This window comes from Sinocyclocheilus anshuiensis, unplaced genomic scaffold (assembly GCF_001515605.1).
Source record: "Sinocyclocheilus anshuiensis isolate Anshui unplaced genomic scaffold, SAMN03320099.WGS_v1.1 scaffold1259, whole genome shotgun sequence".
NCBI classification, from domain to species: domain Eukaryota; kingdom Metazoa; phylum Chordata; class Actinopteri; order Cypriniformes; family Cyprinidae; genus Sinocyclocheilus; species Sinocyclocheilus anshuiensis.
The window spans coordinates 13916-29591 of NW_015539896.1; the positions used below are offsets into that span (position 1 = coordinate 13916).

The window sequence follows — 15676 nt, forward strand, 5'->3', positions numbered from 1 at the left end:
GCATCCCTTCAGTCATCAAAGCAAAAAGTACATTTGTATATCAACATAATTTGAATATACCACTCAACTTTTTGATTTTAAAAATAAATATTTCATTATACAATGAAAGTATAATGTTATTTAGGGTAGAATCACATTTGCTATTCCAGAAACAATTTATAAGATTTTAGAAATGGGAGAATAGAATAAGAAAGAAAGAAAGAAAGAAAGAAAGAAAGAAAGAAAGAAAGAAAGAAAGAAAGAAAGAAAGAAAGAAAGAAAGAAAGAAAGAAAGAAAGAAAGAAAGAAAGAAAGAAAGAAAGAAAGAAAGAAAGAAAGAAAGAAAGAAAGAAAGAAAGAAAGAAAGAAAGAAAGAAAGAAAGAAAGAAAGAAAGAAAGAAAGAAAGAAAGAAAGAAAGAAAGAAAGAAAGAAAGAAAGAAAACTATTCAAATTTGAAAGCCGAAGGCTAAAATGTACACATTTTTATTGCAATCAAGATTAAACTCTCAGTGATATAATGTACATGTGAATTAAGGTATCAAGCTAAACATCATCTCACTTCAGTTACTGTCAGTTCTTGTAGAGCTGCTTCATCAGATGGAGTCTCTGTGTCTCTCGAGCACAGTAATAAACAGCAGTGTCCTCTTCTCTCAGACTCTTGGCTTCAAGATACTGTGTACTTTGAGACACGTCCTCACTCATAGTGAAGTGATTTTTCATGGAGTCTGCGTAAGTAAGATAATCAGATCTAGAACTGCCACCTGTGTAAACTCTCCCAATCCACTCCAGAGCTTTCCCTGGTTTCTGTCGTATCCAGTGCATCAAGTAGTCTGTCATTGTAAAACCAGATATTTTACAGGAGATCTTCACTGTTTCTCCAGGTCTCTTGATCTCAGCAGGTGACTGATCCAACCGGATTTCATCACCACTGATACCTGTGGAATAAAAATAAATAAATTACATTGATGTAGAGCATCCATTAGTGTATCGAATGCTCTTGGCTAGAAAAAAGGAAAATGTCAAACTTACCTTGTTGAGTTAAAATCACTACAATAATGAACAGCCAAATGCTTTTCCACCCCATTGTTAAAAAACCTTGACTGCCTTGTAACTATAGATTTGTATTCTAAATTATAATTTTATGTTTGCCAATTGTTGAGCTGAATTGTGTGTTTATATACAGTAAAAGTGGAGAGCGAGTTTGCATATGGCACATTTTTGGGCTGTATATAAAGTTCTGAAGTAACATGTGGGTGGAAATGTGAGGAGGTGTTACTGAAATGGTGCTCTTGAGGAATTACACATAAACTCCAATTTAACCACACTTACTTCAAGTGAATTTGAAGTATCTTAATTTCTTGGCTCTGTTTTTGATGACATTTTTTGTGATATAATTTTTTTTCTCTATAATTTACTTCTTTTATATATTTTTGTCTCAACAATTTACATTTTCAGACAAAAATGTCAGGTTTTCACTGTAAATTAGGGACTCCCTCTTGTGGAAGCAGTGAATAATTGCTATAATGTACTATTCAACATTTAGTAATGCTTTATCATTATTACATTCTTCAAGAAAATGTTAACATTTCCGGGGGGGTTTTTCATTCACAAGTAATTGTGTTGCTTTTCAGGTTCTCAAATTACAAATGTAGAATGACAGCTTGTGTGTATGGAAACAATGTCTGATTTATTTATTTATTCATTTATTTTAATTCTGCATACAGACTGTATTAAAAACCAGGTGTTGTGTGTTTTCAATCTGTGAGATGCCATTAGCATCTGTCAAAGTAAACAACATACTCTGAGATCCCATCTGTTTCTGTGACTATATAAATATTTTTAACTATAGTCAGTTAGAAATAGATTCTCCTGAGACAAGACATGACCAAAGGGGGGAAAAACAATTACTTAGTAGTACTTTATAGAACTGTAAGGCATGATAGACTAGAGATTCATGTCTAAGGGGATTCAGCTTCAAACCTCGACCCTACATGCTGTATTGTCAAATAGAAAAATTGCAGCTAAACTTAATAATAATCCCCTTGCTGTTGTACGGAACATTCTCAAAAAAAGTAAATAATGAGAGCTTCATTAAAGGCATAAAAAAATGTGTGCATATGACTTGTGCCTCCATGCAAAGTCTCCTGAAGACATTTGATAGGGTTGTATAAGCAAAAATCTAATTATTTTAATGTTTAATTAATTTATTCACTGAGGTTTTATATAGTGAGCTGTTTATATGGTTGTTTTCAGATTTTGTGCAGTGCTGTAGCTGTATTCATCACTGTGTCTCTCTTGCACAATAATATACAGCAGTGTCTTCATTCTTCATATTATTCATCTGCAGATACATCTATTTCTTACTGTTGTCTCTGGAGATGGTGAAGCGTCCCTGAACAGACTGAGAGTAGTATATAGTACTATGGGTTAGCTCCTGCGTACCTAACTAGTCTTCTACCACGCTACAATCCATCACGCTCCCTAAGAACATTAACATTTACAACAGTGCACACGAATAAGTCTGATCATCAACAGGTTTTCAAGATTCCTTCTTACATTCTGTGAGAGCAAACATCAAGAGTGAAAACAAAACCCATTTAGACACAATATCCATTGTCCTATTATGAAAAGAGGAAGCTGATGCATCAAAATCACAAACGACTGAGTGGAAGCTTTTTAAAGAGGACGAGGAGAAGTAGGTTTGCATAGGGTGCCCTCTAAAGGTACATTTACATTTTTTGTGACTTTATTAACCTTCATAACCATGTCTGCCTTTAAATGTATTGTATGTTTATATGTACTAGTTCAGAGACATAGTAGTGTCTCATATTGGCTGTAATGTTGTGCTCGACAAAGGAGATAATTAAACTAACAGTCTTTAATAACACTCTTTAAAAGACACAGGAAAACACAAAAGATAATATAAACACAACCATGTAGAACAAAGATGCTTCTTTACTACTATCATCAATGATTCTGCACTGATTAGACTGAAAACCTGTTCAAAAGATCATCATTCAAAGATACTGATGTGCTGAACATTTGCTGATTGTAAAGGTTCACACAGTGGAATGTTATAGAGCTCAAATGAATTGTAATTTGTGAATGTTTTTATTCTAGCATAAATTCAACATTTCAATTCAACATATCCCTATACTGTTATGGAAAAAATATATACTGTCTGAAAGTTTTCTTGATTTGTTCAAGTTTACATCAATTTCTAAAACACTTAATTAAAAAGAATTAACAAAAAGTAAAGTGTGCTGAAGCATGTTCTTGGACCCTCAGAGATCACATAACTAGTTTTTGTTCAGTCCTGCAGTCTTGTGTGTAACTGTGACTCTCGTGCACAGTAATAAACAGCTGTGTCTTCAGTCTTCAGGCTTTTCACCTGTAAATACAGCATGTTTTTGCTGGTGTCTTTGGTGATGGAGAACTGGCCCTGTAGAGACTGAGCAAAAATAGTGCCAGTGCCACCATCAATACGCCCAATCCACTCCAGTGCTTTCCCTGGTTTCTGACGGATCCAGTGCATGTAATAGCTGCTCACTGAGAATCCAGACACAGTGCAGGACAGAGTCACTGATTCTCCAGGCTTTTTCACCACAGAGTCTGAGGAGGTCAAAGACTGACCACTAACAGCTGAAAAACATGGAACAAATCATGTTAGATGATTTAGAACAATGAAATTAAAACAGTAATATAGAACTAATGGGAGTTTCTCACATGAAATAATCATCAGTAGGAGTCCGTAGCATAGCATCTCCATTACCACAGTAAAACAATGATAGGGTACACTGCACCTGTGGACACACACACTGACTGAAAGTTCAGCTTATAACGAAGTCTTTCAGGAGTCTGGGAGACACTGACCCTTCCCACAAAATAATTTGCATTTGAGTGTTGGCATACAGTAGACATGGAAACCTCCACTTATATTTTAATATTACGTAATCTATGTTTACTTTTGTTCAGGTACGTGCAGAGGGGGGTGCTATAGTGTTCAAGCCCCTGCCCTTTTTCCAAATTTAACCATCCCTCTCTCACCAATTATCAACAATAATATTGTGGTCAATAAAACAAAATGCATTTGAATTATAGTTATTATGACAACGCGTACAAAACAGTAACAAATGGCTCAAAACTCAGAAAATACCTGTTTATTTTTACTTATATCTGTTGGTCTGAGACGTCGTTGCCATTGCAATAAATCTGTTGAAAACTACGTAGCTGTTGTAGTTTTTTTTTTTTTTTTTTTTTTTGGAAATTGCTGAAATGGAAGTTGCCGCATTGTTTGTACTGCTTATTGATACAGCATTTACCATTTGATGACACTATCATTGTTGGTTAAATGAAGCCAAAGTGCCACCAACAGGCCTATTATGTGACATGTGAGTAGTTCAAGTTCAAGAACACGCAAAGGACATTATTTTTATATTTATATGCATCTACAATTTTACTATAACAATTGATGCCCCCTTTTTACATTTGAGCCCCTGCTCCCAAGGAACCCTCTTCACGTCCCTGTGTTTGTTCTGTAATGTCATTCATAGTGTGTTATTTAATATTGACCCAACGTGGCCAAGCGGGGCCTGAGGATCGTTGAAAGACTAATTGTTAATGGACATTCACCAGCATTGTTCAGTCATTTTCAGCTATCTAGTTTCTAGCTCAGCAGGGAAGTGTTTGTTTGGTTGTTTGCTTTTAATTATTATTACTATTATTATTATTATTATTATTATTATTATTATTATTATTATTAGTTTATCAGTCTCATTTTTGGGGTGAAAGGAGTCAACTATACGATCTGGTTGTGATGCCATGTATCTGCCTGGTAGGCTGCTTTTGCAGCTTGTCAGAAAGTATTTGATAGTCACCGGATTTAGCTACACTTGTTGCATCATAGTGTGGTGATGATATGTTTAATAGTTTAATTATTCTATAAATCATATCACTACTTTTTTTTTAAAATAACCTCCATTGTGACAGTACCCATGTAGAGTTAATGAAGTTATGTAATAGAACTCAAATCAAACATGTCTGCCCCATTTCTCATGATGAGTTTTTGAACAGCTGCCTGTATTTGTGTTTCCACTGTGTCTCTGTTGCACAGTAATACACTGCAGTGTCTTCAGTCTTCAGCTGATTCATATGCAGATAGAGATTAGAGCTGTCCTTAGATGCTGTGAATCTGCCCTGCACTGACTGAGCTGAGCTCTTAGACGAATCATCATAATAATAAATAATCCATTCCAGTCCTTTTCCAGGGGCCTGACGGATCCAGTGCATGCTAGTGCTACTAACAGTAAACCCACTGCAGGCACAGGTCAGTTTGTAGGAAGCACCTGGAGCCACAACTACTGACTGTTCAGACTGTGTGAGCACAACCTGACAGTCAATACCTGTGAATAAACACAACATTTAGAATTATGAATATGGATATTTACACTAAAAACAGTTTGTTTATCCAGGGAATTTACTTACAAGACACAGCAACCAGCAACAGCAAGAGAAATGAAGTGAACATGGTTTATATGAAGGCTGAACTGGTGATGAGTCCTTCACTCCACAGTGTAGCTGTTTAAATATGAAGCAGACATCAGTTCATTTGCATCGAAACCCTGAATTGTGGAATCACTGGAGCTTGAGACTATTGCGGTTCATTGTATAGGCAATAGTATCAGCTATCTTGGTATGGAAATAATATTGTACTTCAGTGAATAAATGTGATTATTTGCAGCAGGCATGTGTGTGCAACCCCTCAGTTCCATCAAACAGATGTGACATTGTGTTTTGTTCATGAGAAAGTGGGTAAATAACTTTGGAAAAACGGTTGAGCTTAAATGAGTTGTAGTAGAACAGCAAACAGATCAGCACTTTTCCAATATCAGGTTGTAGTTATTGTTGATGCACTTGCTGATCCAGGGTAAATATATACATAATTCAAATATTGAAAAATATGTGACAATTTACTTGTATATCATAATTTTTGTAATTTTATATTCAGCAACACAATAATATAGATGTACATGTACAATTTAGTACTGTGTATGTATAAATATATTTAAACTGATTTATACTATATATGTTCACATTTATATGTACATATACATACAAATATTGCCCTTTTGTCTTTTCTGTCTATTGTGTATTTACACATGTAAAAAAAAAAAAAACCCTGATAAACGTTTATGATTGTGTTCAGCTTTAAACCATATCAAGCATTAACTCGTGGAGGATTAATACACAAATTAATTGTTTCAATAAAGGTACTACATATAAAAATGTAGTGCAGTTTTTGTCTTCATTGTGATGTATTATGTATCAATGTATAGCCATATATGGTGCATACTGCAGGGTATTGGAAAAATAGAAGCACCAGTTTCCTATAAATAAATGTGTTATTTCAAATACATTGCATTATATTTTCTGATATATTCCCATATATTTTTGTTTCATAATGTTATGTATGACAACTGTACAGGTTTTGTATCTTGCTGATTGATCAACCCGGCAGACTTTGAATCTATGATCTTTATGATGTACCTTAATTAATCCAGACCTTTAGTCACTCATTTATTTGAGAAGCTGTTTATGAGGACGTTTTTAAATGTTTCAAATATATTTCTAAACAAGTATAATTTGCTGACTGTGGGAAAGTTTGCAATTGCTTCAGTGATGTGATGCATGAAGAGTTTTTGTTCAGTCCTGCAGTCTTTTGTGTAACTGTGACTCTCGTGCACAGTAATAAACAGCTGTGTCTTCAGTCTTCAGGCTTTTCACCTCTAAATACAGCATGTTTTTGCTGGTGTCTGTGGTGATGGAGAACTGTCCCTGTAGAGACTGAGCATAATATACAGTTGAGCTTGCTGATTGATCAACCCTGCAGACTTTGAATCTATGATCTTTATGATGTACCTTAAGTAATCCAGACCTTTAGTCACTCATTTATTTGAGAAGCTGTTTATGAGGACGTTTTTAAATGATTAAGTGATGTGATGCATGAAGAGTTTTTGTTCAGTCCTGCAGTCTTTTGTGTAACTGTGACTCTCGTGCACAGTAATAAACAGCTGTGAAAAAATCGAAAAGCGAAATCATTCTCACCTGACATAATCATAAGCAGAACTCCATACTGTAACATTTCCATTATCAGCCTAAAACTTTCAAATGCAGCATGTTTTTGCTGGTGTCTGTGGTGATGGAGAACTGTCCCTGTAGAGACTGAGCATAATATACAGTTGAGCCATGTCTTTGCCCAATCCACTCCAGTCCTTTCCCTGGTTTCTGACGGATCCAGTGCATCCAGTAGCTGCTCATTGAGAACCCAGACACAGTGCAGGACAGAGTCACTGATTCTCCAGGCTTTTTCACCACAGAGTCTGAGGAGGTCAAAGACTGACCACTAACAGCTAAAAAACATGCAGCTGAAAAACATGGAACAAGTAATGTTAGATTGTATAGAAAAATTAAGTGACAACAATCTGGAGAAGTGAAATCATTCTCACCTGACATAATCATCAGCAGAACTCCATACTGTAAAATTTCCATTATCACCCTAAAACCGTCAAATGAAGAGAAACTGCACTGCAGCAAAACACAAACACTGACCGAGGATCCAGTTTATAACACAGTCCTTTGAGAGTTTGAGTGAGACTGATCCTCCTGACTAAATCATGACATTTGCATACACTGTATCTGCCCTAAAAAGGCAAAATGTGGTAAGTATGGAAACAATGGGAAAATTAATTAAAATATTTTTGATTAAATTCTGATTGATTTGAAGCAATATTCACACCTTGTTGTCTTTGAACCTGAATTTCTGCATTTCTCAGCAATGTTTTTTTTTTTTGTATTAGTTCTTATTATTACTAATGATAGTGGATATTTCAGTCTGTATATTGTATTACTGATGTGGGTGGAGTAAGTGTTAGCTTTGTGATAGCTGATATGAGGTCTGTGGACAGCTGTTGTTAGACTGATGCTTTGATGTGACATTTTGAGCCCCGGCTAAAGGCTAGTGAGGATAAAGGAGTGACACATGGTGGGCAGAGAGGTTTAAATATATTTCTGAGAAAACCAAGCTGATTCTAGTCAGTTGTTGTTGTTACGGTTTGTTTTTCTACTGTAGTGAATCAAAATCAGGGTTAATGTATGCAACTGATACATCAACTGTTACTTCAATGACTTTTTAACCCTGGTACTGGAGGACCCCCCTCCCCCAACTTTACACATTTTGAATGTCTCCTTTCTCTCAGACACCCATTTCCGGTTTTGGAGTCTCTACTAATGAGATGGTGACCTGTTTGATTGTGGAGATATACAAATTGTGCCGTGTTGGAGACCCCAGCTTAGGAATAGCTTGACATTTGTGCTTGGGACGCCCAGACCAAGCCAGTCAATTTGGACTGTCACACTTTTCAACACATTTTAGCTTTTCTTTATTGAACTTACAAATTCACTTTTTGTGTACCATTCAAGTAATTTCACTATAATTACATAGATCAGCATGTAAGGCTATCATAGCAACTACATCACACACTAATTACTTGTAAGGTAATCTATTTTTGCCATGCTAGCAATAAACACGTTGAAAATAATGCACTATAAGCGTGTTTGTTTTAGATTTGTAAGTATGATTTGAAATAAAGAATCATTTTAATAGCAACATGTTTTTTTTTTACTTTAGACAGGACTTTAGACCTTATATCACTTCAGAGGCTCTTCTCCTTGTTCAGCTTGCGTAACTTCGATGTCCGCCCCATTTCTCGCGATGAGTTCTTGAACAGCTCTGGAGTCAAAGGAGCTATGAGACCGTTGAGGTCCATTTCATGGACAATAGTACCACCTATTGATGTGGAAATTGTACTTCCGTGAAATTAATAAATGTTTTTGTTTGTTTGTTTGTTGTGTTCTGGTGAGAGTGGGTACAGAACTAGACAGACTCAAGTGACTTACATAAATGCTGTTTTCTAGCTAGTTTTCAGTCTTGGCAGTTTTTGTGTATAGTACTGCAGTCATTTCAGTCACTGTGTCTCTCTTGCACAATAATATACAGCAGTGTCTTCATTCTTCAGGCTGTTCATCTGCAGATAAACCTGCTTCCTACTGTTGTCTCTGGAGATGGTGAACTGTCCTTGGACAGACTGAGAGTAATATATAGACAGGCTATCATGTCTGATCGATGCCAGCCATTCCAGCTCTTTTCCAGGCTTCTGTCTGATCCAAACCATTCAGTAGCTAGCCATGTCCAAACTAGAGGCAGTACATGTGAGCTTATGGGATTCTCCAGGTTTCATGACTGCAGCCTCAGACTGAGTCAATGTTTGACACCAACAATCTGCAAAAATAAAACATGATCACTGTGTGTAAATTCAGATAAAAGCAGACTGGAAACTAAAAAACTGGAATCATAGCTTTTTGTAGAAGCCAGCAACAATATCGTGAATCTCAAGATTTTGTGCTCAATAATTGTGTACTGAAATATTGAGCTGTACAGTGATACAGAACTGATTATGATGGGTTCAAGAGGATGATGAATTTGCATAATCTAATATTTAAACAGTTGAAAATTAGTTGAATTTAAATAGGGGCATCATATTACTCACATGCATTTTATGGATCCATACAAGGCATGGAGAGTAATGAGCTCAAAGCTTTCTATATTACATGCTGATTTGAATTTATTTATTCCATTTGTATCTGGTATTTTTCTGGTATATTTAATGGACTGTTAATTAAACATAAATAATAATCTTTGTATAGCCTACATATGGTGTCATATTCAGTTTTTTTTTTCATATTCAGTTTAATTTACTTACAATTTTGGCCTTTTATTTTATTTATTTATTTTTTATTATTGTAAATATAAAGTCTATGATGATTAAGGTCTTATCATGGCATTCAGTGTCCAAACTATTACATGCATGTTAAGATTAGACCAAAGTATTTGTGCACATGTTTTTGCACAAGCATTAAAGGGGTCATATGATGCGATTTAAAATTTTCCTTTCTCTTTGGAGTGTTACAAGCTCTTGGTGCATAAAGAAGATCTGTAAAGTTGCAAAGACTAAAGTCTCAAATCCAAAGAGATATTCTTTATAAAAGTTAAGACTTGTCCACGCCCTCCTAAAACGGCTCGTTCTAACACGCCCCCACATGTCTACGTCACTGTGTGGGAAGATTTGCATAACGCCGCCCAAATGTTCACGCAAAGAAAGAAGGAGTAACTTTTATTCTCGCTGTAGTATTGTTGTTGCCGCCGCCGCCATGTCGTGAAGACGCTGTGTGTTTCGTTGTGAAAGTGAAACTACTTTGTTTGGCCTTCCTAAAGAGGACGATATCCGCTTCGTCATGCCTAGAGCTGATCCGTGCTGGTCGCTGAGGAAATACATCAACTTAGTGCTGTGGATCGCCGGATCGGCTTTCACCGTGGATGAAGCGGAGTCCAGCCCGGGGTCGTCACATGTGGTTGCCGTTCTCAAGACCACCGGCCTCCACTCACTAGCCTGCCGTGTGTGACGCTGTGTGACGCATTTTATGGAGGACTGTTTCCTGAACCTGCAGAGTAGCCTACAATGGGTCTGTGCTCAAAGGCTGTTCTATAAAGTGGGGCAGTTCCAACTTTGCAAGGACAGTCTGGCGCTTCTGACTCAAGCCTGTAAGTACGTTTTTTATATTTAAAGAATTTGCCACTGATGGGGCATAGAGGAGCAACAATAATGTACAGTATGTGGAAAATAATGTGTTTTTTAACCTTAAACCGCATAAACACATTGCATTATACCAAATACACAACATAATGTTCTTTTTAGCAACGTCATATGACCCCTTTAAACTGGTATGCTTGTAAACCGATCACAACAATACACAGCCGTGTCCTCAATTTGCAGATTTTGTCATTTAATATATACTGTGCTTGTAGATGTGTTTCTGGAGATCTGTGAACTTATTTTTAAGTAAATGCTTGTAATTCTACCACCAGTATGGATCATGCGTCTAGGAAGGTGCCCTAGAGCCATCGCTGAGAACATAACCAAATATTTTACAGGAAATGGTAAATGATTCTCTCAGTTTCTCTAAATTCTGGCTGCTTTTTTCCATATAAAGAAAATGAAGGTGATCTGATTCTGTCATACTCCAAAAGTACGAAATAAATAGCTTTAAATGTAATATTAATGTCATTATGACTTGTGCACTTCTTTTGTGTTCTAAGAAAGAAAATCTGGAAAGTTTGGAATGATATAATGACACAGTGATTTATTTTTTGGTTATTTTTGGGTGAATTATGTCTTTAATATGAAATGATCTGCTCTTAATGTATCTCATAAGCATTATTAGCGTTCATCTAGTTAGAGATCCATCATTAAGAAGAATTCCAGACAACTGCTGAGATTTTGTTGTTTTTAACCTTACTTTATAACTTGCAATTGTTTAAGAATAAGAAAGAGAGCAAATAAATAAATAGTATCGGTGTAATTTATTCATTTGAAAATAAAAATGTAAATAAATCACTTTAAAAATGCAATAAAAGACATTTAAAAATAATAATAATAATTAATTAATTAAAATACAGTCTGACTAGTTATCTCATTCCTCACCCCTCCCCTCCTGTGTTTTTGTAAGGGTAGCTGTATGAAAACAAGCAAAGTGAGCCTCTTGCACAGTAATACACTGCAGTATCTTCAGTCTTCAGCTGACTCATGTGCAGATAGAGATTAGAGCTGTCCTTAGATGCTGTGAATCTGCCCTGCACTGACTGAGCTGAGCTCTTATCAGAATCTGAATAATAATAAATAATCCATTCCAGTCCTTTTCCAGGTGCCTGACTGATCCAGTACATGTTAGTGCTACTAACAGTAAACCCACTGCAGGCACAGGTCAGTTTAATGGATCCACCTGGAGACACAGTTACTGACTGCTCAGACTGTGTGAGAACAACCTGAGAGTAAACACCTAAACAGAGAGAAAACAAAATTGCTGATAAAATGGGATTGGGTTTATATTTGAACATCCTAAAGCTGCTTAAATAAGCTTCCCATACCCCCTTAAATCCTTCAGACTCTTATAAAATGAAACACTCACTGTGTGCAGCAGTTGCCAAGAGCAGGAAGAGGTTGATGGAGAACATTGTTTATTCTCTTAAGATCAAAATCTCATTTACTACTTGTTTAAATAGGAAATGTGGCAGCTGAATTTGCATTGATATATTTACTCATGCATATGTGGACTAACAGAATAGATGTTGCCACTTTTTCATTTAATGAGGAAGGGTGACCTCTTCTGGCTTCTGAATTATTTTTAAAAATGTCATTTGGTCATTTGGCTAATTGAAAAGGCTATTACATGCCATTTAAGCAGATGATTTTAATATAAAAACACTTAAAGATAAATTATTTACAAAGGCTAATACTGTATATCTGCTGAGTCAGTGTCTAAAAGGTCTTATTTTATGTCAACAAATAAACTGTTTGATTATTGTTCAGTGGAGAGACAGGTTTTTGTACAGTTTCTGTGTCAGTTTGTGGCACAGTTAAAATAACTGCATTGCCAGAGGATTCAGCGGAGAAACTGATTTTATTTTTCAGAGAATCTGTGACACAATTGATGCTGGAACTATAGAAATATTCAATCAGAAAAGACCTATGAACAACCATGAAAACATTTCAATAATATAAATTGAGCTCCACATTTAAACTAATGTTCATTAGTTTTTTGTGCTGAGCTGAATATGCTCACAGTGCACAGTTGCCAAAACCAACAGTATTGATATGCAGTACCTGATTCCGGTTGTATTTTCACTCTGCTCTGTTAACAAAGAGAGCCTTTATTATGTATTATATGTATCATATGTATCTATCTGACAACACAGCCCTGCATCTTGAAAAAAAAAAACCTCTGATTTGCAAAAGGGGCTAATATTACAGGTACCTAATAATTTTTTTGTTTTTACAGTAGTAAAACATCTGGGTCATGTTTGCATTTTCTTCTGTAACTGGCCATAATTCTAACCTTGAAGTCAGTATTAGGCATAAAATTATGTTTTTGAATCAATTATGTCTTAGGAATCATTTGTTTTCTTGACTTTTCTTCTTTCTCTTATCTTTCATGGATATTCCCTAGTTTCATGTACTTTTGTATTTATTGCTTGATTGAAGACTACATTAGGATCCTACATTCTCTCTCGTCTCTGATTTCCCAGCGTAGCGCAGCCGTATGAAAACAAGTAAAGTAAATGTCTTGCACAGCAGGCTAATACACTGCTATTCAGGCCTTAGTTGATTGCCACAGCCATATCACCCTGCAGCTGGTTGCCCACTGAAGCTAAGCAGGGTTGAGCCTGGTCAGTACCATTTATTTTGCCTTGCTTTTGTAAACATACAGACTTTGGTATTGTGTCGTAAAATGTTGTATAACAGAAAAAGGAATGCAATATAATGTAAAACAATAAAATGGAACTGTTTGTTTTATTGAAGAATGTGAGCAAGTTGAAGTTTCATGTAGAGGTTCTGAGGCAGTTTGTGGCACAGTGTATCGCGAGCACAATAATACGCAGCTGTGTCCTCAGTGTTGAGGTTTTTCCTGTTAAAATAGCTGTGTTGCTGGAGGATTCAACATAGAACTGATCTTATTTATAAGTGAATCTATGACGTAATTTGTACTGGAACTATATCCAATCCATTCCATCGGTTTTCCACTTGAATGTCTGATCCAGTTTGTGTTGTAGCCACCTCCTGAGGCTGAATATCCAGTGATCTTACAGGCGATGGTTTCCCCTGGTTTTACTACCTTTACAGGAGGATGATCCAGCTCAATGCAGAAAAGACCTACAAACAATAAATATAAACATTCTCACTGAATTCACCTGAGATCCACAATTGATTTTCTAGAAATGTTTATTGTTGACCTAAAGAGACTCACAGGGTGCAGATGCCAAAACTAGTAGTATTAGTAAGCAGTACATGATTCTGGTTGTATTTTCATTCTGCTATAACTCTGTGAAACAAAAAGCTTTTATTGTGTGCTTCTGTTTACATGAGAGAAGGGCGGAGATTTGCATTAACGTAAACATCTATCTGACTGTAGTCCTTATGATAATTATTAACAATAATGCAAAATTAGTTATCTAGGTATAGATGTATTTATTCATATTTATAGTGTACATATCTTGCTACTACTGACAATTTTTCTCTAAGATAAAGAAATAACACACATATTAGCTTAAACACTTACTGAATGCTGGAACAGTGTCATGGACATGGATAAACATGGATAAACATGAACAATAAGAGAGTAGTGAACATATATTTATATATTTTATATATCTGTTGCATGTGCAAGATCAAGGATTGTATAATACACTGTAAAGAGTGAATGTGTGCAGTTGTTACCTGTTAAAGAGCTACTTGTACCTAATTTTAATGTATGCTTTTCCTTTATCTCAGATGAATGTCATTAGTATCAGTGTCATGTTTATTTTGTGGGGTAAGGATTACAAGATGTGTTTGTGATGGCACTTCAGACAGCTTTATCACTTCAGAGGCTCTTTCCTTTTTCAGCTTGCATAACTCACCATATCTTCTGTCCGCCTCATTTCTCACGATGAGTTTTTGAACAGCTGCCTGTATTTGTGTTTCCACTGTGTCTCTTGCACAGTAATACACTGCAGTGTCTTCAGTCTTCAGCTGATTCATATGCAGATAGAGATTAGAGCTGTCCTTAGATGCTGTGAATCTGCCCTGCACTGACTGAGCTGAGCTCTTATAAGAATCTGAATGATAATAAATAATCCATTCCAGTCCTTTTCCAGGGGCCTGACGGATCCAGTGCATGCTAGTGCTACTAACAGTAAACCCACTGCAGGCACAGGTCAGTTTGTAGGAAGCACCTGGAGCCACAACTACTGACTGTTCAGACTGTGTGAGCACAACCTGACAGTCAATAGCACCTGGAGCCACAACTACTGGCTGTTCAGACTGTGTGAGCACAACCTGACAGTCAATACCTGTGTATAAACACAACATTTAGAATTATGAATATGGATATTTACACTAAAAACAGTTTGTTTATCCAGGGGATTTACTTACAAGACACAGCAGCCAGTCATCAGTCATTATTTTGTGTAAAAATGTCTTATCTGTCTACTGTCTTGGCAGGTTTTGTGCACAGCGCTAGTCATTTCAGTGACTGTGTCTCTCTTGCACAATAATATACAGCAGTGTCTTCATTCTTCAGACTGTTCATCTGCAGATAAACCTGCTTCCTACTGTTGTCTCTGGAGATGGTGAACCGTCCTTGGACAGACTGAGAGTAATATATAGACTGGCTATCATATCTGATCGCTGCCAGCCATTCCAGCTCTCTTCCAGGCTTCTGTTCGATCCAAGCCATTCGGTACCAGTGGCAGTACATGTGAGCTTATGGGATTCTCCAGGTTTCAGGACTGCAGCCTCAGACTGAGTCAGTGTTTGAGACCAACAATCTACAAAAATAAAACATGATCAATGTACATTTGTGTACATATAGATAAATGCGGCAGTTATTCTTAATCATTTACCTATTGATTAATTTATTCATTTACTCAATTAATTTGTTTATTCATTTACCTATTTGGTAAATGAATAAACCATATTAAGTATATTTTTAAAGGGGTCATATGATGCGATTTTAATTTTTCCTTTCTCTTTGGAGTGTTACAAG

At 36.2% G+C, this 15676-nt stretch overlaps 2 gene segments (V, D, J or C); both read right to left on the reverse strand.

Moving 5' to 3' along the window:
* Positions 1-550: 550 nt before the first annotated feature.
* Positions 551-1096, reverse strand: LOC107685942 (Ig heavy chain V region 6.96-like). The segment is given in 2 exon segments: positions 551-915; positions 1010-1096. Coding segments are annotated over 2 exon segments (420 nt in total).
* Positions 1097-3290: 2194 nt separating this feature from the next.
* LOC107685943 (Ig heavy chain V region 6.96-like) lies at positions 3291-7576 on the reverse strand. The segment is given in 2 exon segments: positions 3291-3622; positions 7486-7576. Coding segments are annotated over 2 exon segments (375 nt in total).
* Between the last annotated feature and the right edge of the window lie 8100 nt (positions 7577-15676).